Genomic DNA, 18534 nt, shown 5'->3' with positions numbered 1-18534 from the left:
CTCCGAGCTTGTCAGGAGCCAGAGTGCAGAGGGTGGGGTGGAGGCCAAGCCCAAGTGCACCCCCTAGAGCCCCTGCTGCAGCCCAGCCTCTGTCTCCCAGGCTCTGGCCTGTGGGGCACACCAGAGTTTACACCCATGTTGAGACCTTTCCCCAAACTGGCTGTTCTCTGTGCCCCCTGCAAGACCTCAGAGTCTTGAAGCCAGTCCTCGCACAAGTACTGGGGCTGGGGAGCCATGGCCAGGGTGGGCCTTGTGGGGCAGGCCTGTCCCCTGCTCATTTGGCCAAAAGTAGCTTGTGCCTCCAGCCTAGGACTCCCAGGTGTCCTGAGGTCTTGGGGACCCCTACCATCTGAGAGCCATGATTGGACAGGGGTGGTCACTGCAGGCCTTGCTCTCTGCCCAGTCTGGCAAGTAAGCCCCAGCTTCATGGTCACCTGCCGGCAGCCAGGCTCCCCTCACACGTGCATACACGTGCACACACACACACAGGTGCACACACAGCCAGCCGGAGTAAGCTGGTAAGCAGCTCACCTGCTCACATGAGGCCCTCACGCTCACGAGATGTAGATATTCTTCCCTCGTCATGATGAGAGTGAGCAGGTGTGTGGGGCCAGGGGATCCCTGAGCGCCATGGTCCCGTGTGGTGAGACCTGGCCCCACCCCGATGGCACATCCCTCGGGCATTCCTGTCCCCTCGCCTCGGGCACTGACTGTCCACTGAGGAGCTCGGGGTGATCTCAGAGCTCAGATATTCCCAGAAGCCCTTGGGGAGGTGTGCTCAGAGGACCAGGACACTTCCTGGAGGAGCATCAGACCCTGAGTCACGATACCCGTGGGAACCAGAGCCCTGTCCTGCTCAGGCAGGCCCCGCCCTCACAGAGACTCCCCATCCTCTGGGCCCTCACCAACCCCGCTGGCCCTGAACCCTCGCCAAGCCCCTCACCGAAGCTCTTCCTGCTCCTGGAGCACACAAGGAAGCCCTGGTCCTCTCTTCCTCTCCTGTAGTCGCCCCACACCTCAACCTCCTGTGGCTGCAGTCCTGGCTGCCCCTTTCCTCTCACTCCGGTTCCTCCTGGGGTCTGGGCCCAGGCAGCCTACTCCAAGGCTGTCAGTGCTTCTCCTAGTGCTCTTGGGGCTGAGCAGCCTCTGGGGGTCCTGAACCATCCGCTGAAGGGTCAGGGTCGTTCCCCACCAGGGTGGACCCCTCTCCCAGCCTCACCAAGCCCAACACTCACTCCCAAAAGGCTCATGATTGGGGTTCCATATCAGGTCCTGGCGCCCAAGGTCAGATCAGGTGCACACTGAAGTGTGGTATGTGAAGCTGGGGTGGGGAGTGGGCAGCGAAGCCACAGGGTGGAGAAGAGAGCCTCCTGTGACCCTGTGGCCAGGAGGATCAGGCAGGCTGACTGTGGGTGGTCACAGCCCATGCCACTGGCTATTAAGGCCCCTCCAGCACAGCCCTCACTCCCTCCATCCTGGCCCCAGACAGGCCTGGGCGCAGGCTGGCCCTGTGGTGTGCTGGGACTCGGTATTGACCTGCTGAAACCGTTCCCTGTTTCCCAGGGAGACTTCCGGATCCCCTGCCTGGGTGGGCACTTCCTTGAGTCCCTTCCCTACCTACGAAACTAAGGTCCCCCCAGAAGATGCTCCCCTGAAACAAGTCCTGTGGCCAGCTTGCTGCCTGACACACCTTCACCCCTGACTCACCCCTCACTCACCCTGCGGGCACTCCCAGCCTGACCTCTCACCCCACTCCCCGGACCCAGAGCAAGGAGTTTTCTCCCAGCCCCCAAAGGCTGCAGGTGGGAAGGGATGAGCACAGCAGAAGCCCATTTGGGGCCTGCTGTGCTTTTGAGTGGCAGCCACATGGATGAGGTGGGTATTGGCGGGGAGGGGCAGGAACAGGGGCTGCTGGGGGAGGGTGTCAGTGAACTGACTGAGTGGGGGGCCTCCTTGCAAGGACCCTCTGGGGGCCCACCCAAGGAGCTCAGGTGCCCCCACCTTGAACAAGGCCAGTGAGCAGGTAGGTCTGTTTCTGGAGTGGCTGCTCCAGCATCTCAGGAGCTGCAGAGTAGGGAGAGGTTTTACCAGGCACCCAGTCACCCGCTGAGACCTGCCCAGACTGCAGAGGCCTACTGACCCCCAGCCCCACCCCAGGTTCTGACCTCTCACTTCTGACTCCCCGCCCTCTACTGCCCAGCCTGCCAGGGAGAGGATGGGAGGCCAGCCAATCCTGGAGGCCCTGGGCCACGCCCTGGCCAGCGTGATCCCAAGCGAGCGTATAAATACACCTGCCAGGAGCCCACGCCCATAGAACTCACACCTGTCTCGGACAGCGCTCCACACCTGAAGGAGCGCACACATCCCACACCCCACCTGCCTGGCACAGCTGCGGACGACAGCTCTGGAGAGGAACACTAGTCAGGGGGAACACAGGCCAGCCTGGACCAGAGGAGACGAAGCCAGCGCTTCCAGGACAAGTGAGCTTGGGGCCTCAGCCTGGCCGAATCAGCCAAGAGGGTCATGCCCGGGCCCCTCTAACCCTGGCTACCAGGTAAGTCCGGCTCAGCTGGCACTCCCGTCTCACCAGTACAGGTTCAGGGTGGAGCACCTCCTCAGAAGGGTGGGGCCCAGTGCCAAGGAACCAGTCATGTGGGGAACAGCTGGGGGAGGACGGCTGCAGTACCCCAGACCCTGCTGAAGCTGTACCTGGCCTGTGGCAGCTGCTGTCACCAAAATACATTGACATCTCACACCTCGATGCCAGAGCACTCGTGACATCACAGTGATACCACCGTGACTCACAGTGGTCACTGTCAGGTGGCAGCAATACCTGAGACTTTATGGCACGTCACTGCAAAGTCATTCCACCAGCCCTCCTGTACTGACCAGCCAGTCAGGCTCAGGTCACCTCTGGGGGGCTCATGGGCTCTATGGGGTCATGTGGTCAGGTCTTCGCAAGGCCCCGGCCTCCTCTGTCCATCATAAAGGTGATGGGTGAGTCACCCCCTTACCTGCCCTCCTCCAAGCAGGACCCATGTGGCTGCCTGGGGTAGAGACCTAGGCCCAAGAAGGGGCAGCAGGCAGGTTACCTGAGCCTCATCAGGGAGACAGGTTGGGCCTCCCATGGAGAGGGTAGTAGGTGAGGAGTGGAACATCCCACTGCCTCCTGGATGGCGGCTGTGGCTGGTGTGACCCTCCTGGGTGGCGGGCCAGCCCAAAGAGGATGCCTGGCTCATCCACCCTCCCCGCTCCACTGGCCAAAGGGTGACGAGCATTTCCAGGCCCTGAGGGCCAGCATCAGGCTCTTGTCACCAACCAGACGAGCTGGCCCTACAGGTTGAGGCCACGGTGGGGAGACAAAGCCCCTCCTCAGGCCATGGCCACCACCCTTGCTTAGGCCCCCTGGTCTCCCGCAGCCTGTCCAGCCAGGCCTGGCGCCCACCTCACACAACTGCCTGCCAGTTATTGTGCGCCCACCAAATAAGCCACCCACACTGGAATCTGTGTTTAAACCAACCTCACCTGGCCCAGAGCCACACTCTTCCTGTGACAGCCAGGGGCCCCTCTGAGCTGCCTCTTCTACACCGTGGCTCTTGGTATCAGATATCCAGGGTCCAGCCTGGCAGAGCCCTGATGTAAATAGTAACTGTCGTGGGCCGTTGTCATCATCACTTTTATTTCTGCCCAATGGCACGGTCAGGTAGGCCAGGGCTGGTGGGAGGGGTTCACTGAGCAGTGGCCCACAGGGCCCAGCCAGGCTGGGGCACCCCAGGGTACTGACCCCTGATAAAGCACGTGAGGAGCTGGGGAGCAGGTGGGGGGACTTCAGAGAGGTGCCCACAGGCATCTCTGAGATGATGCAATGAAGAGGGATGGGGAGAGAGTGACTGACTGACCTTGCAGGAAAGGAGCAGTCAAGGTCACTCACAGTGGTCTCCATTGTCCCACAGCCCAGAACCATGTCGTCAGGCCCACAGGTGTGGCACACGACCATGCCGCCTACCAGCAGGAGCAGCCCCACAGCCACACTGCCCAGGTCCCCCAGCTCAGCCAGCAGCCCCAGGTCTCCGGGCACCCCAGGCTCAGAGAAAGTGGCCTCCCCTCTGGAGTGCTCCATCTGCTTCTCGGGCTATGACAACATCTTCAAGACACCCAAGGAGCTCTCCTGCACCCATGTCTTCTGCCTGGAGTGCCTGGCACGGCTGGCGGCCGCCCAGCCCACAGGCCAGCCAGGTAGTGAGGCTGTGCCCTGCCCATTCTGCCGGCAACCCACAGCTGTACCCGCTGCTGGAGCCCCTGCACTGCGCACCAGCCGCCAGCTACAGGCCCGGATGCCAGCTCACCTGCAGCAGGAGGAGCCTGTGTGGTTAGAGGGTACCAAGCTGTGCTATTACCCACCGCCCTCTGTGCCTGGCCCGGTGGAGCCCGGCTTCATGTGTGTGGACATAGGCCCAAGCAAGCCCCCTGAGCCTGCTGTGCCTGTGCCCACCCCAGACCCCGCCCACCGTCGGGGGCCCCTGGCCCGCTGCTGGGCGCGCTGCAGGGACTGGAGGCGCGTGGCGCTCATCACAGCCCTGCTGCTGGTGCTCTTCTGTGTGGTCCTCTGGCCCGTGCAGTGCGCACTCAAGACTGGGAGCCTGCGCTGCCTCCCCCGGCCACCCTCCACCGCCGCCACCACCTCCTCGCTCGGGTCCCTGGCGTACAATTAGTGTCACCACTTCCATCCACCCCACCCCTCCAGGATCCCAGAGGAGCCCCCACATCTCTGAGGAACCCCACCCCATTCAGCACACACAACCCCCCGCTCTCTGGGGCTGGATCCTATGGGGTGGACAAAATGGTCCCTGGAGCATCCAAGAATCAGATTGCTATGGGCTCCAGAGACCACCTCCCTAACCCCCATCTTGCAGATGGGGAAACTGAGGCCCAGAAGAGACAGCTTGGCAAGGCCCCTCCCTGTCCACACTGTGAATCACCTGTAGGACCTACCCCTTGCTGAAAAGGGAGGGGGCTTGCCACCTTCATCTTATTTTCACATTTCACCATGGCTCCTCGCTTCCCCAGGCAGGGCTGGCCCCTTCCCTTGGGTGGCCATGGGGACAGAGGGCAGTGGCAGGGAGCCCAGCTCCCCAGTGCCCATCCTGCCCTCCTGAATTGTACATTTTTAAATAAACTATTTTGTACCCACAATTGATAAGGGGTCCTCACCCTCTGTGTTCTTTCCTGTACCATTAAGCCACTTTTTCCAGAAAAGCCCAGTCTGCCCCTTCCACAAAGGCTCTGAATCCAAAGGACACCTCCTGGACTGGACTCCCAGCAGCCCCTAGAGTGTGTGGCCCAAGTTCTAGGGGGTCCAACTCCGGTCCTGCCTGGGCTGTGGATGGGCTGGAGCAGTTCTGGGCTTGGCTGCCTCCTGGGGCTGGGAGGCTGCCTGAGGGAGACAGTGAGGGCTGGGAGCACCTGGGGCAGGGGGTGCCGGGATGGGGCCTTGGCCTGGTCCAGAGTCCTCCTTCCCACCCCCACTGTGCTCACAACAGGCTACAACCCCCAGAAGTCATGATCCCACAGCCCTGCCCAGAGCCCTGAGTGGAGGGCTACAGGACCTCACAACCCCTGGGAACCGAGGCTCAAGGGTGCACAGAAGCGGAGGTGGCGACAACCAGCGTATCCTGACGATCTACAGGCCTTGGGTTCCTCCAGCAGAGGAGGGCCAGACCTGGCTGGTGAAGCGAGCATCCTGGGGGATGGGCGGGAGTCCTGCCACCCCACCCCTCCCCCACCCAATACTGCTATCAGTCCAGGAATCCTGCACCGCCAGGCTGGCATGACAAAGAGAAGCCAAGCCGGTTCTGGCTTGCATAGGTCTCAGCCTCCTCATTCCTCACCCCAAAACCCAGGACTTCCTGCTCCAACCAGCTGTGCCTGTGGCTCAGAAAGACCCTGGGGAATTGGGCCCAGTCATGGGGACCCACAGGTACCCTTTCTCCAAGCCCCAGCAAAGATGCAGAACTGAGAAGGCATTTTACTGAGGAGACCAGAAAGTCACAGGGCCATCCATAATGGGAGGGTGCCAGTGTGGACCACAAGCCAGTGATATCGCATCGTCACAAACAAGTCATGCTCTCATGGAGCCTCGCCCTCCTCACTGTGGTCAGATGAGCATGTCACATATTCCCTCATTTAACAAGCATTTATCTACGCATGACTGCAATGTGACAGTCTGGGTTAGGTCTGGACGTGGCAGGACTGAGCCACTGCCAGGCCACAGCCTAGACCACGGCTGTAGGCAGGGCTGAGAAGTAACTCTGAAGGGGCGGGGGCACTCAGAAAGCAGGGAGAGGGTCACAAATGTTGGTGAACAAACTGGCACTCACTAGGTGGTCTCGTGTCCCACATTTAGAGTGACCCTCAGACATGTAGCACACATGTCTTCACCGCAACGTGCAGTTGGTCACTGGCGGCCTCCCAAACTGAGTCAGCTCTGCCTCCCCTCCTCCAGGAGTGCCAGGGCCACGGGATCTGCCCGCCCCTCACCATTTCTGGGCGTGCAGACCTGGTCAGGGAGGGTCTGAGGAGCAGACCAGGGACCCCACCCCCATCCCCACCCCGACTCCGCGGCGCTCAGGGCTGGGCGCCTGTCTGCACAATCCTAAACAGTCCTTTGGAGGAACGCGGAGGCCGGGCTTGCTGGGCTCCCGCCTTCTTGCACGGCTCCAGCCCCACTCGGGGCACGTGCACGAGGGGCTCTCACGGCTCTAGGCCCTGCAGGTTCTCATATTCGTGGCGGGGGGCCTCCCGGGTCCTGCAGGCAGAGACAGAGTTCGACTGGGGCCCACCTGCGATCCCGCCCCCTCGCCCCGGTCACGCCCCCGAGCCCGGGCCACGCCCCCGAGGCCTTCCTGTTCCCCTCCCCCGCCCCGCCGCCGCCCCCGGCCGGGACTCTGGCCTCCACAGTCCCTGATGCTCCACTCACGCCGCCGGCGCCCGGGACGGCGCGGGTCCGGGGCTACAGCCGGGGTCGACGGGCGAGACGCCCAGGTTCAGCGAGCCGCGCTCCTCCGGCCGCTCGCGCTGAGGGGAGGGGCCCCTGGTCACCATGGTGACGCCAGCGCAGGCTCCGCCCCGGCCCGGCCCCGCCCCCACAGGCTTGCGGAGGCGCAGCTGTTCGCCCTGGATGTACCGCTGCAGCGCCAGGTACACGAACTTGTACTGCGCCTCGGTCTGCACCATCCCCGAGCGCTGCCGCCGCACCAGTTGGATCGTCTTGGGGACGTCGATGTCGCAGTCTAACCCTGGGGAGGAGCGTGCTCAGGGCGGAGAGGGGCCGGCAGGGAGAAGGTGGGATGGCTAGATGCAACGAGCGGTACCGGCAAGCGCAGGGGGTGGGGCTACGTGGGGCGGGGCCTGCCTGGGGCGGCTCACCCTGCCTGCGAATGACGTCCACCAGGATGTCAATCACAATGATGGTGCCAGTGCGTCCGATGCCAGCGCTGTTGGGACGGACCAAGGAGGCCTGTGGCTAGTTGACAGGACAGAGCCGTGGCCCCTTTCCCTGTCGCACCTGTACCGCTGGCCCCGCCCCATCCCCTGTCGCACCTGCAATGGACTACCATGGGTCCGGCCCCCGGCATGCTGCTGTGGGTCCGGTTCACCTCTTCCAGGAAGCTAAGGACGCCGGTGGGCTCGGCCGGGACGCCGTGGTCCGGCCAACTGAAGTACTGGTAGTGTTTCACTGTGTGTGGCGACTCCTCCTAGGCAGGGTGGGCTGGTGAGTGCCAGCTGGGAGGTCTGGGCTGTCCCAAGCACCTCGGGCTGCTGTGACCCTTGGTTGGGAGGGGCACAGGGACTGAACTGGGGAGAGACAGGGCGAGGCCCAGCGGGGTTTGCCAGAAGGAGTGACCAGCAGGGCCCAGACAGAGCTGGAGGGAGTGGGAGGAAAAGATGGGATTCAGGGTTTGGAGGACCTGCGCTGCCCGGGGAAAGGAAGAAAGACGGTCCTGGGGAGGAGCAGCTTCCAGGAAGTGAATTCTATTTAAGAAGGGCTAAACACAGAGGCTTGCAGGAGCCCCGGTGGTTATCAAAGGAAACTGGCCAGGAGGGAAATGTGCCTGGGAGGGGAGCTGGCCAGGAGGGAAATGTGCCTGGGAGAGGAACAGGCACCAATGGCATACAAAGAAGGCCGAAGGTACTGAGATGCCCAGGGAGGAACTGGAAGGAGAGGCCTATATGGGTGTGAGGCCACCCTGGAGCCAGACAGCTGGGTTGAGAACTTGCCTGACTGGGATCACTGCCCAGCATGGCCCAGGCCAGGACTTTGCCCAGTGGGTTGAGCCATGTGGAAGCCACCAAAGCTAGTGGCTTTGGGTGGAGGCTGGGCCAGCCCAGCACAGACCTGGGGACTTCCTGAGCACATCACCCTGGCCCTGAGGCTCCCGAGGCTCTTCAGGCTCACCTGGTCTGGCCTCCACACCTGCAGCTCCCGCACACAATAGCCCTGGGCCCAGTGCTCAGCCATGTTGCACACGTGAAGGTGGCCGTACTCTTGGCTGCCGTGCAGCTCTGGCCAGTATCGGAAACACTTGTTCTGGGGGGTGAGGCATGGCATTAGCCATGCTGGAAGACCACCAGCACCCATGCCCCTCCTCCCTGCGGGGCACACATAGGGTCTCTCTAGGGCCCTCGCCGTGCCCCAGCATCTCTAAGACTGAAGAAGCAAAGCTGGGCCAGCTCCAACACAGGTCCAGTGGGGCACATGGCAGGAGGAGGGGAGGAACATGAGCTGGAGCTCCTACCCGGCCTCGCTCCACCTCCCTGGTGGTCATGACGATGACATGTGTGTTCTCCTGGTGCACCATGGCCCAGAAAGCAGCCACTGTAGTCGGCAGACAGCCCTGGGTGGCAATGTACACCTTGCCCAGTCCATGGCCTGGCTTCTCCTCTGGGTCACTCTGAAAGAAGGTGGGGTCAGCTGCCTGCTGTTTCCAGGAATTAAAGTGCCAGAGGACCAATTCAAGTTGATGCAAATGATATGCAAAGTAGCCAAAGTGGCTCACACACAGACCATGGAGGGTGGAAGGGGCTTAGGACCAATATTTAATCCAGCAGTTTCTGGATTGGCCCCTCTGAGGACCCAGTGCAGACTACTGCACCCTTCCTGAGTATCTATTGTCTTTCCAAAGTCCACAGACCATTCCAGGAGCTCCAGGCTCATTATTATGGGGAATGGAGTGACCAGGGTTTGATTCATGTAGGCCACAGGTGCAGCAGGCCAAGTACCCACCCTGATGTAGTTGGCATTGATGTAGTCGGCTCCAGGCACTCTGTCATCCACATCATGAAGGATGACACGAGTGGTATCAACTGAGAAGGGAAGATGTAGCTCAGGTCTCCAGGGAAGAGGGATCCCCGCTGACCTGTGGTGAGCAGAGGCAGAGGACGAAGGGGCAAGAGAGGGCATCGCACCAGTGGTGGGGAATGACCCCTGCCTCCACCCCCAGGACCCCTCTGCCAGATAGGCCCTGCACTTGGTGGGTGAGGACCTGGTCCCCATGTGACCCCAGCCCCAGCCTCACAGGGAAGGATGTTCTTGTATCGATTCTTGGGCTTGTTCTCCGGCCGCTGGCCTTCCTTCCGGGGGTACAGGAGCCGGCATTCCTGCTGCTGCAGCATCTGGAGGAGTGGGGCTTTAGCCTGTGGCCCCAGAGCCCTCAACACCCGCCATACACGCCCTGACCCACACCCCTCTGCTGGCCCTTGCCACAGCCCAGAGGACGGGAGTCTGAAGGGGGGCAGTGGGCAGCAGGCCGACACCTCGAACTCCTCCCAGAAGCCCTGCTTGGCCTTCTCGCTGGCATCCGTGGCCTCGCTGAGCTCCTGCACACGGCTCTCAATGCTTGCAGCGCTGATTCTCGTGGCCTTGAGGGGCTGGCAGGTAGAGGCTCGAGTCCAAGCTTAGCAAGGCCCAGTGGACCCCAGAGCACCCTGGCCCCCACCCTTGCCTTCAGCCACCCTGCCCCAGGGGCTATGCCAGAGTCCCTTGTCCTCCAGAGGGAGAAGCTCACTCAGACCCCAAGGTTCAGGTGCCTGGGGACATACCTGCCGAAGATGCACCACAACCCCTGACCTCTCCACCATGGGGTTCTTCCTGTAGCGCTCCACCAGATCTCCAAGGGTGTCGAACTGCTCTCCACCTCCCACGTCGTACTTCCCATCTGGCTGTGGGGTGGCAGTGAGGGCCTGGTGGCTACCCCCTCCCCAAGCCACACCCCAAACCCCACCCCGCCTCTTACCTGGAAGTGGATCATGATGTGGGTGACACGCGGCTGGCGGTCCACCCTGTCCAGCTGCTGTGTGAGCACTGACAGCACAAAGTCCCCAGGTTTGCTCTGACTCTCCCGAACCAGGAAGCTGCCTGGACGCCCTTTCTCCATCAGCAACTTCTCAGCCTCCTTACCAGACAGATGCCCATGATACCACCTGGCCCAGGGCAGCACACGTGAGAAAGGAGGCCCTGGACTGGCCAGGTGAGGGGCACAGACCCACAAGTAGCTGAAGTCTCTGAGGCACAGACACCAAGAGAGACACACACCCACCTAGACCTCATGGGCCCCGGGCAGCACCCACACCCAAGCCAACCTGGGTCAGCCCTGCCCACCTCTCGGACCCTTCTGCAAGCCTCCTCCAAACCTCCTCCAACCCAGAAAGCAACACGAGGCGGGACCCTCAGGCCCTGCAGGGCCCCAGGGTGGCCACCAGGTGGCAGCCTAGTCCTCAGCAAGGAGTGGGCCAGGCCAGCCCCACTGGGCTTCCTCAGCCAGCACAGCTGGCTCAGGCCTCCGCAGTGCAGCCAGGGAAACCGAGGCTGGGAGACCTGCTCTCCCCAGGTCACCAGGCAGGCAGGCAGACAGGAGGCCGGCTGCAGCTCTTCCACAGGCACCCCTCTGTAGCTGGTGCCTGGGACCTGGAGAACTGAGGCCAAAACCCCTGAGGAGGGAGTGCTTTATACTCCCTCAACTCTGCCACAGTGGTGCCCAAGCCCGACCTTGAGTCCTGGGGGCAGAAGAAATCCAGAGGCCGTGTCCATCGACCCCTGCCCCTCGGACTCTTGCACACACACAAGTGCGGACACAGATGTCGGCCAGATGTAGACACAGCCGCTCACCGTTCCGACGTGGGGTCCTGGCAGCCCAGCGGGTGCCGGAGCTCCACGGGGGCCCCGCCACGCTCTCGGAGCAGCCCCCCATGCTGGCCTGTGTAGTGCTGTACCAGCTCAGCCAGCGTCGCGAACTTCTCCCCTCCATACAGATCGTAGTAGTCACCTGTGTTCTGGATCTTGATGTGAGTCACCTCATTATGGCGCCTGAAAGGGCCAGTGCACCAGCTGCCATCAGGGCCACTGTTCTCACCAACCACCCTCCTTCCCATGAGCACTCAGCTTCCCAAATAGCCCCAGGGGAGTTCTTGCCCTGATTTCTTGGCCTCTGCCATCCCTCTGCCCAGAACAGCCACAGTCAAGGTCAGGTCCCTCCCTTCTGCAGGTTCCTGCCTAGTTAGTGTCCAGGCCTCATCCTGGGTGGTGGGCACCCTGCCCCCATTGCCCCCGGGGAAGCCAGTACTAGGTTTGGCGACTACAGGCTTAACTCTCCCTTGGCCTGGTGGCCGAGGCTGGGGCAGCCTCTCAGGACAGACTCTGCCTCACCCCAGCCCACCTCTCCAGGGGCTCTGAAGGACAGGGGGCTGGACTGCTTCTCCCAGGTGCCCAGTGTGGCTGGGGAAGCCCCAGGTAAGAACAGAATGCCTGTCTCTCAGGGGAGGGAAATCCACCCTGAGGACTTGTCCCACCTGCTGCCTCAGGTTTAGCAGAAAACCCAGAAAAACTTGGAGTGCTTTTGGAAGACCCCCCCTCCCCAGACTCTAGACTGACCTGCCTCACATAGGGTGGACATGGGTCTGGCTGTCCACTCTGCTGGTCATGGCCCCTCCTGCCCATCCTCCCTACACATTGGCTCTTGTAGGGCTCTGGGCAGATCTCCAGTGAGTGACATCCCCAGCAGATGGGGGTACAATTACGGCCAGTGAGGGCCCTCAGAGGGATGAGGGCATCTCGCTGACCAGGGCCCACCACACTGAGCCATCCCTGAAGATCTAAGTGGTCCCTCCTGCCCAGGGGCCACCTGGCCAGAACACCAGACCCCCCAGATCTTGCATGTCTAGCCCCCAGCAGAGGTCCCTGCTGCTCAGAATGCTGTCCACCAGCCCTCTGGGAGCACTAGGGAGCCTGACCCCCTGCTATGCCCTCAGCTGAGGTTATTCTCACCCCTTGAGGTCCCCCGGGGCCTCAGGCCTGTCCACCCTGCACCACCCACCCACCTGACAGACAGTGTGAAGCCCCCGGGGCAGCTCTTGCTGGGTCTTGCCAGGAAGCTTCCGTGCTGGCCACTGGACATGAGTAGCTGCTCAGCTTCAACTCCACTGATGTTGGGGTGAAACCACCTGAAATGAAGAGGGAGAGCTGCTGATTAGCTGGGAGATACTGGGCCATCCTGACCACACCCACGATGCCCTCTGGGGTGCCCTGTGCCCACCCCCATCCTTGGGCTGTGACCACAGAGTCTAGGGTCTGTGGGGAAGGAGGTGAGGCTGGGAGCGACCAGGGACATAGATGGGCAGAACCTTTCCCACAGTGGCAGGTGGGCAGGGCAGACATCCCCTCCCAGAACACCAGCAGGAACCTCAGCCCTCTGCCGTCTCTCCCCAACTCACTGCCCACTGGGCGTCCCAGCTTGACCAAAGGCACTCGGGATCCCCCATGGCCACCCAGAGCTCCCTTCCTCCCCTCAAAGCCCGGCAACGGACCGCGGGGCCCCCGCCCCTCCCACCTTCTCCACTCTCTCCCAAGGCACCCTGGCAGGTCTGGTCAGTCATTTGAGCAATGCCCCTGGGAGAAGAGCACAGCCCACAGGCCCAGGTCCACCCTCCACCTGCTGCTGCCCACCAGCCTCCGCCCCTCACCACACAAGGCCATGCACCGCAGGGCTCCCTGTACCAGCTTTCTCTACTCCTGGCCCACATTGCGTGACTGAGACCCTCTCCCCTCACTCTTGGATGCGTGTTCTGCTTCATTGTTCTTCATAGCACTGAAAACCGTCCTGACATACATACATATTTATTGGCTTATCTATCTCCTACGGGAGGATTTACGGTCCACAAGGGGTGAAAACATTCTGTGCAGGGTGTACACCAGGGTATAAAACAGAGCCTGGGAATTAACAAACAGACATGAATTCAGAAGTGAATGATTAATGAACCTAAGATAGGTGGGTGGTGGGTGGTGGGTGGTGGGTGAGGAGCAGGTGGCTGGCAGGAGCAGGTCAGGAAGGCCAGAGAGTCATCATTTATTCTGCTGGGGGTCCAGGCTGAGAGGGGCTCAACTCTGCCCTCCCCTGCTGCTGCCCTGGGACCACCCTTCACAGTTACCCCCATGAGATGGGGGGACAGATCAGGGGGCCATCATTAGGGCTCCACAGGTGCCCACTGCTGAGATCATAACTGCTGTTTTCTTTACCTGGGTGGCTTCTTTTGTCCAGTTAGGGCAAGAATTTCTGGGCCAGGGATTAAATCTACTCGTGTGGTGGCCCCAAAGCATCTCAGGGCAGGGACCTGGCTTGACCCCCCAGCGGGACCCTGTAACACAGTGTCTGGACTTCCACCGGCAACAGTGAGTCTCCCATAGAGGCACAAAGGTCACTGCAGGAGGGTCTTGCGCCGACTGGTTCAGAGGTGTGTGTCCCTGGTTCACTGTACAGATGATACACGGTGTCCAGGGTAGTCCTGCCCCTGTCCTGCCTCCAGTGGGACACCAGGGCCCCTGACTCCAATTCTGCCACCTGCCACCCCCAGGCCCCACCCAGCTGTTCGCTGTCATAACCTGGCCACAAGTGAGGCAGGGGCTGACATGCCCTGGACAGACCCTATCCTGTCCTGTCCTTGCAGATGGCCCCGCACCATCCTGCTCCACTGAGATCTTTCTGTAATGGGAGTCAGTTCACGCCTCTTCCAGGCCCTCCTGCCCCTCCCTCTGCCCCATCCTGTGCTCCGTTTGCCCCTGCCTTCAGCTGCTTCCTTACTCCTCCAACAAGCCATCTGTGCTCAGTCTATACCTCACAGTCTGATGCTCAGCCCAGGGCAGGTGTGGGGCGTGCAGGTGAATGGGTCAAAATTGAGCACAATCATAATCCCAGTTCCTGGGTCACAGTGGCCACACTTCACTGCTGAAAGCCATGTATGGCCAGTGGAGGCTGTCGACCGCGTGTGGGAAAGAATCATCTCCACCATCACAGAAAGGATGGTCCTGCGCTGGTCCACACTGCTGAGTCCCCACAGGACAATTTCCCTGGGCTCTCAGGGTCTCCTCCAGCCTTCTGGGGCTGGTGGTCAGGTCTCCTCCAGAAGCACAACCTCCACTTGGGAGTTCCCCACACTCTGACCTGGTTCCCCACCTCACCTGGCCTGGGTCCCCTCCTTCTGACCCTATGGTGTCGGAACCTCCCCACTCTGCCCTCCATGTGTTGCCACATCCACACACCAGGGATATAGCCCTACCTGGGATCTGAGCTTCAAGCTCACAGACACAACCCTTTCCAGCATCTCTGTCTGAAAAGGTAACAGCATCTCTGTCTTGACATTTCCAAGATTTAAAAGTCCTGACAAGGCCCCTGAGGCCCTGTCCCACACAGTCCTCACTTAGTGAAGAGAGTCACTGCCTGACATTGCCCAGGTCCCTGCCCTCAACTCCCCAGCACTCTCCCAACGCTGCACCCTCCTGTCCTGACTTCCAAACGCCCCAGACCCAGACCCAACCACTTCTCCCACTCCCCTGGGACCAGTGCCCACTGGCTCTTGCCTGGACTGCAGTGTTGATTTCAGGCCTCATCCGTGACCCCCAGCTGAGCCACGGCAGACAAACAGGTTCTCAGAAAACACACATCAGAGCCGCGTAAGCCTTCTCAGTGGCCCGGTGTGGCTTTCAGGATGCTTGCACACCTCAAGGACCCTGCCCCCACTGGAAAGCACCCTCCCATCCAGTTGTTCATCTCTCTGTTCTCCAACCTCACCCCTCATCTGGCCACCTCCAGCTGGTCCTGCAGGCCATGGCTCACACTCCCTCTCTGTTCATTTTCTGAGAGACACACCCCAGCCCCCACCCTGCAGCACTTCAGCTGCATCTCTGCCCCTCCTTCCATGCGTGACAGCTGCAACAGCAAGCAGACAGGTGTGTACAGGCTTCTGAGTTTACCTGTCCCCCACCCCCCGCCATGTCTTCACCATCAGATGTGAACCACTGGGAGGGCAGGGTCCATTCTGACCTCCATGGCTCCCCAGGGTCCATGTTCTGAGAGGTTCTGAGAGGCCCAGAAGCCCAGGTGACCTGCCCAGGGCCACCCAGCACTCCCATTCAGCTCTTCCAGGGGGAGGGAGGTATCCTGCCAGCCAGTCACTTCCTGGGCATGTTTTGGGCCTGGGGTCTCAAGCTCCCTCCCATGCTGGCTCTAGAGGGGTAGTTTTTGTTGAGTAGTCCAGCAGGTGAGGCTGCCAGGGAAGGTTTCCTGGGCTAGGAGCTGCTGCAGGATGAGTTCTAGGGCCAGTCACAGAAGAGCAGGCCAGGCCACCAGGAGAAGGGTGAAGGCTTCCTGCTGCCAGAGCCACTGCAGTGAGGAGGTGGTGGGGGACTGGAACCCAAAGGAAGGTTTCTGACCCCCATCCTGGGGCCACCAACTCTGCTGAACTGCATCCTATCCCAGATGCCCACCCCCAGGCCCCAGCAGCCTCCGAATCCAGTCCGAGATGGGCGATGCCCAGAATGTGGGGGTAAGGGTAGAAGGGGCACCCAAGCCACAGAGCAGGGAGAAGGACACACTGCCCTTTCGGGGACTCTTGCTCATACTTTCTGTCCCTCTGTCCTCCCCACAAGCTGCCCGCTGTCTGTCAGGTGGAAATCCCCAGAGGGAGGGCATCCTGAGCCGTCACAGCAGCTCATACCACTGCCTGCCTGCAACCCCAGGCTGAGGCAGGTTTCACACCCCCCACTAGGTTGAGAGGTGGAGTCAGGTGTCCAGCAGGTTGGTGCAGCCACAGCCCTGGCTGCGGGGTGGGAGGAGGTGGGAAGCTGCAAGTCCCATTTCTAATCTCCACACTAGGGTCACTTCTGTGCCAAAGAGCTCCCTGCTCTGTGGCAGGTCAGTGACTCAGTTCTGCCCTTGTCACATGGTCAGGCAGGTCCGGGAGAGGGGCAGGTGGGGTGGGCAAGATACACTGGGCTCCCCACCGAGTCAAACAGCTTGGGCCCTTTAAGGTCCAACTGAGTCTGGTCGATGCTCAGGAGCCCAAAAACAGCCCAGCCTGAACCCACTGGCCAGTGTCTGGTCCAGCTTTCTGTGTGGCCTTGGTGTCTCATCAATAGATGGGACACCCTGTGACCCTGGGAGTTCCATGAATGGCTTGTGGACATGCTATATACATGGTACCTGCAGGAAAGACACTGTTGGGATGATGGGAGATACACAGAACAGAGGGGAGGGCCCCAGGCTGGAGCTCCAGGGCTGAGGACCACAGAGCACGGTTAGTGTCTGTCTCCAGCTCCCTACCCCTAGCCCCTTCTGGTCCCTGTTTATGCAGGCCTGTCCTGTCTGTGCAGAACTGAATTAACCAGAGACATGCTTTCCTCTCCAACATGGAACACAGGGAGAACTCTAAGGGGCTTAGCAGACCCCCATAGGACCCAGCCCCCTCCCAAGCACCAATATCAACACATCAAACCTCAATGCTAGGCAAGACCTGAGCTCAGCCCTGCCCACAGCTGGAGTCCCGGGGTGAGTGGTGGCAATGGTGATGCCCGTTGACCCACAAACCGCAGGGCAACGGGAAGGGGCCGCTGGGTGAGAGCAAGCAGGAGGGGGGATGTGTTTCGCTTGGGATTTGGTTGGGCCTGCCCAGGCCTGATAGGGCTGTGGGCAGTGACCCAGGGGTCAGAGGAGTGACAGTCCAGATGGTCATCACAGGGTGGGGCGGGAGGGTTGGCAAGGGCAGGCAGAGCCCCACCCGGGGCTTTCCCAGGCTGGCCCAGGGTCACATGAACATGACACAGACATGACCTTTTCTGAGCACCAGAACTTGCCTGGGGAACCAAGAAATGAGGCTCAGGGGAGCCTGAGAGTCATTCCAAACAGATCCCAAATGCCCTCCTCCCTGATCTCCAGCTGGATGTTACATCTTGGAACCACAGGGCTCTACGCTGACAGGTTCTTGGAGATCAACTCACTTCTACTGTTCCTGAGCCTTACAGGGCCATTGGCCCTGCCAGAGGCCACCTTGCCAGGCCCACCACACCCTCTGTAGGGATTCTGGGGCCCTCACCACTGAGGCACTGCCCTAGACCCGCAGAGCAGATCTTGTCCAGCCCCTCACTGATCTAGGGAGTCACTCGGGGTCTTAGGGCAACCCCTCCTGTGACCCCCCAGCCTCACCGAGCCCCAGAGAGAGGTGTTCTGGATGTACCAAGTGCTAGGAAGTGGTGACAGGCGTCTCACACCTGTGTGGCTCCCCACTGACATCCACATCCAGCTAGAGTCTGAGCTCACATGAGTGTGTGCACAACCAGGGAGTGGGGACCTGGTAGAAAGGGCAGGAAGTGCCCCTTCCTGCACATGCCCCACCTTTCTTCTTCATGGGGGCAGAGCTGCGTCCTGTCCTGGGTTGCACACACACCGTTTCCAGGGATCTCGCCCCTAAACCTGGCCCTTAGGAGAGCCTGGGAAGGGAAGAGCCTACCTTGCAGGTCAAGGGGCTTCCAGGATGCTCCCAGTCCTGAAACTGGAAAGGGCAGACCACCAGGTGGAAAACATCTCTGGTGGCCAAAAAGAAGGCAAGAAGTCCAGGAGAGTGAGAGAGAGAGGGTCTGTCAGTGACTTGACACCTGCTGTCCACTCTAGGCTCCAGTGGCTACCATGCAAGAGCACCATCCATTCCCTAGGGTCAGGGAACCTCTGACCTCCACCCAGGCCCAGCCCCAGATTGAAAGAGTCCTTTCCACCGGCCAGAGTAAGGCTAGGCCTCACTGTCCCAGGACCCAGGAATCTGGCCCTGGCTGTGGAGATGTCACAGGTCACATGTGGAGATGACATGTCAGAAGGTCAGGCCTGGGGTCCACCGGTCAGGAGCAGGAGATGTCCCGGGTCGCATCTCTCCCGCACCCCCTGTCCGCACCCGTTGGCCCGAAGCGCATGTGGTGGGGTTCAGCGTCAGGCCACCGGGTGGCCAGGCTCACCTGCGCGAGGTCATGTCTGCGGGGCTCCAGCTCTCTGGTAGCTCTGAGGGGGCCCCGCCTACCCAGAGGATCCTCCCATCAGAGCCCCGCCCACCGGGACCCGCCCCGTCCAAGGAGCCGCGCCCATCGAGAGGTCCCGCCCCTCCAATATCTCCCTTAAAGGAGCCGAGCCCTCAGGTCTCGCTGCCTTGCTGGCAGGTTGGGTTAAT

At 61.1% G+C, this 18534-nt stretch overlaps 2 protein-coding genes across 12 annotated transcripts; one reads left to right on the top strand and one right to left on the bottom strand.

The window, feature by feature from the left end:
- The first annotated feature begins 2145 nt into the window (after nt 1-2145).
- On the top strand, nt 2146-4748 carry RNF223 (ring finger protein 223). The gene is made up of 2 exons (XM_005888911.2): nt 2146-2554; nt 3954-4748. Exon 2 carries the CDS (start codon nt 3963-3965, stop codon nt 4710-4712), a length of 750 nt encoding a protein of 249 aa, XP_005888973.2. The 5' UTR covers nt 2146-2554; nt 3954-3962; the 3' UTR covers nt 4713-4748.
- A 610-nt stretch (nt 4749-5358) lies between these two features.
- Nucleotides 5359-18406, bottom strand: LOC102265847 (tyrosine-protein phosphatase non-receptor type 11). Of its 11 annotated transcripts, none has more exons than XR_011467234.1 (14): nt 18326-18406; nt 12373-12495; nt 11165-11362; nt 10293-10479; nt 10099-10218; nt 9576-9927; nt 9284-9363; nt 8796-8951; nt 8456-8587; nt 7600-7754; nt 7426-7493; nt 7184-7295; nt 6977-7074; nt 5359-6805 (listed from the first exon to the last, which is right to left on the bottom strand). XR_011467234.1 is itself a non-coding variant. In XM_070385001.1 (14 exons), exons 1-14 carry the CDS (start codon nt 18337-18339, stop codon nt 6751-6753), a joined length of 1818 nt encoding a protein of 605 aa, XP_070241102.1. In that variant the 5' UTR covers nt 18340-18406; the 3' UTR covers nt 5359-6750. The 11 variants fall into 11 exon arrangements, 10 of the variants coding, with proteins under 10 accessions (XP_070241102.1, XP_070241097.1, XP_070241098.1 ...); XM_070385001.1 differs by having other exon boundaries at nt 6977-7295; nt 9576-9672; nt 9814-9927; XM_070384996.1 differs by having other exon boundaries at nt 7184-7493.
- Between the last annotated feature and the right edge of the window lie 128 nt (nt 18407-18534).

This window comes from Bos mutus, chromosome 16, assembly GCF_027580195.1.
Source record: "Bos mutus isolate GX-2022 chromosome 16, NWIPB_WYAK_1.1, whole genome shotgun sequence".
NCBI lineage: Eukaryota > Metazoa > Chordata > Mammalia > Artiodactyla > Bovidae > Bos > Bos mutus.
The sequence above is the reverse complement of the archived record's forward strand: the minus strand, read 5'-3'. Positions and strand labels throughout refer to the sequence as shown.

Coding starts and splice junctions, on each gene's coding strand:
- RNF223 (XM_005888911.2), top strand. CDS start 3,963: ATGTCGTCAGGCCCACAGGTGTGGCACACGACCATGCCGCCTACCAGC.
- LOC102265847 (XM_070384995.1), bottom strand. Junction 11,363..12,372: donor GGCTTCACACTGTCTGTCAG/GTGGGTGGGTGG, acceptor TGGCCCTTTCAG/GCGCCATAATGAGGTGACTC. Junction 9,364..9,575: donor ATACAAGAACATCCTTCCCT/GTGAGGCTGGGG, acceptor TTCCCTTCTCAG/TTGATACCACTCGTGTCATC.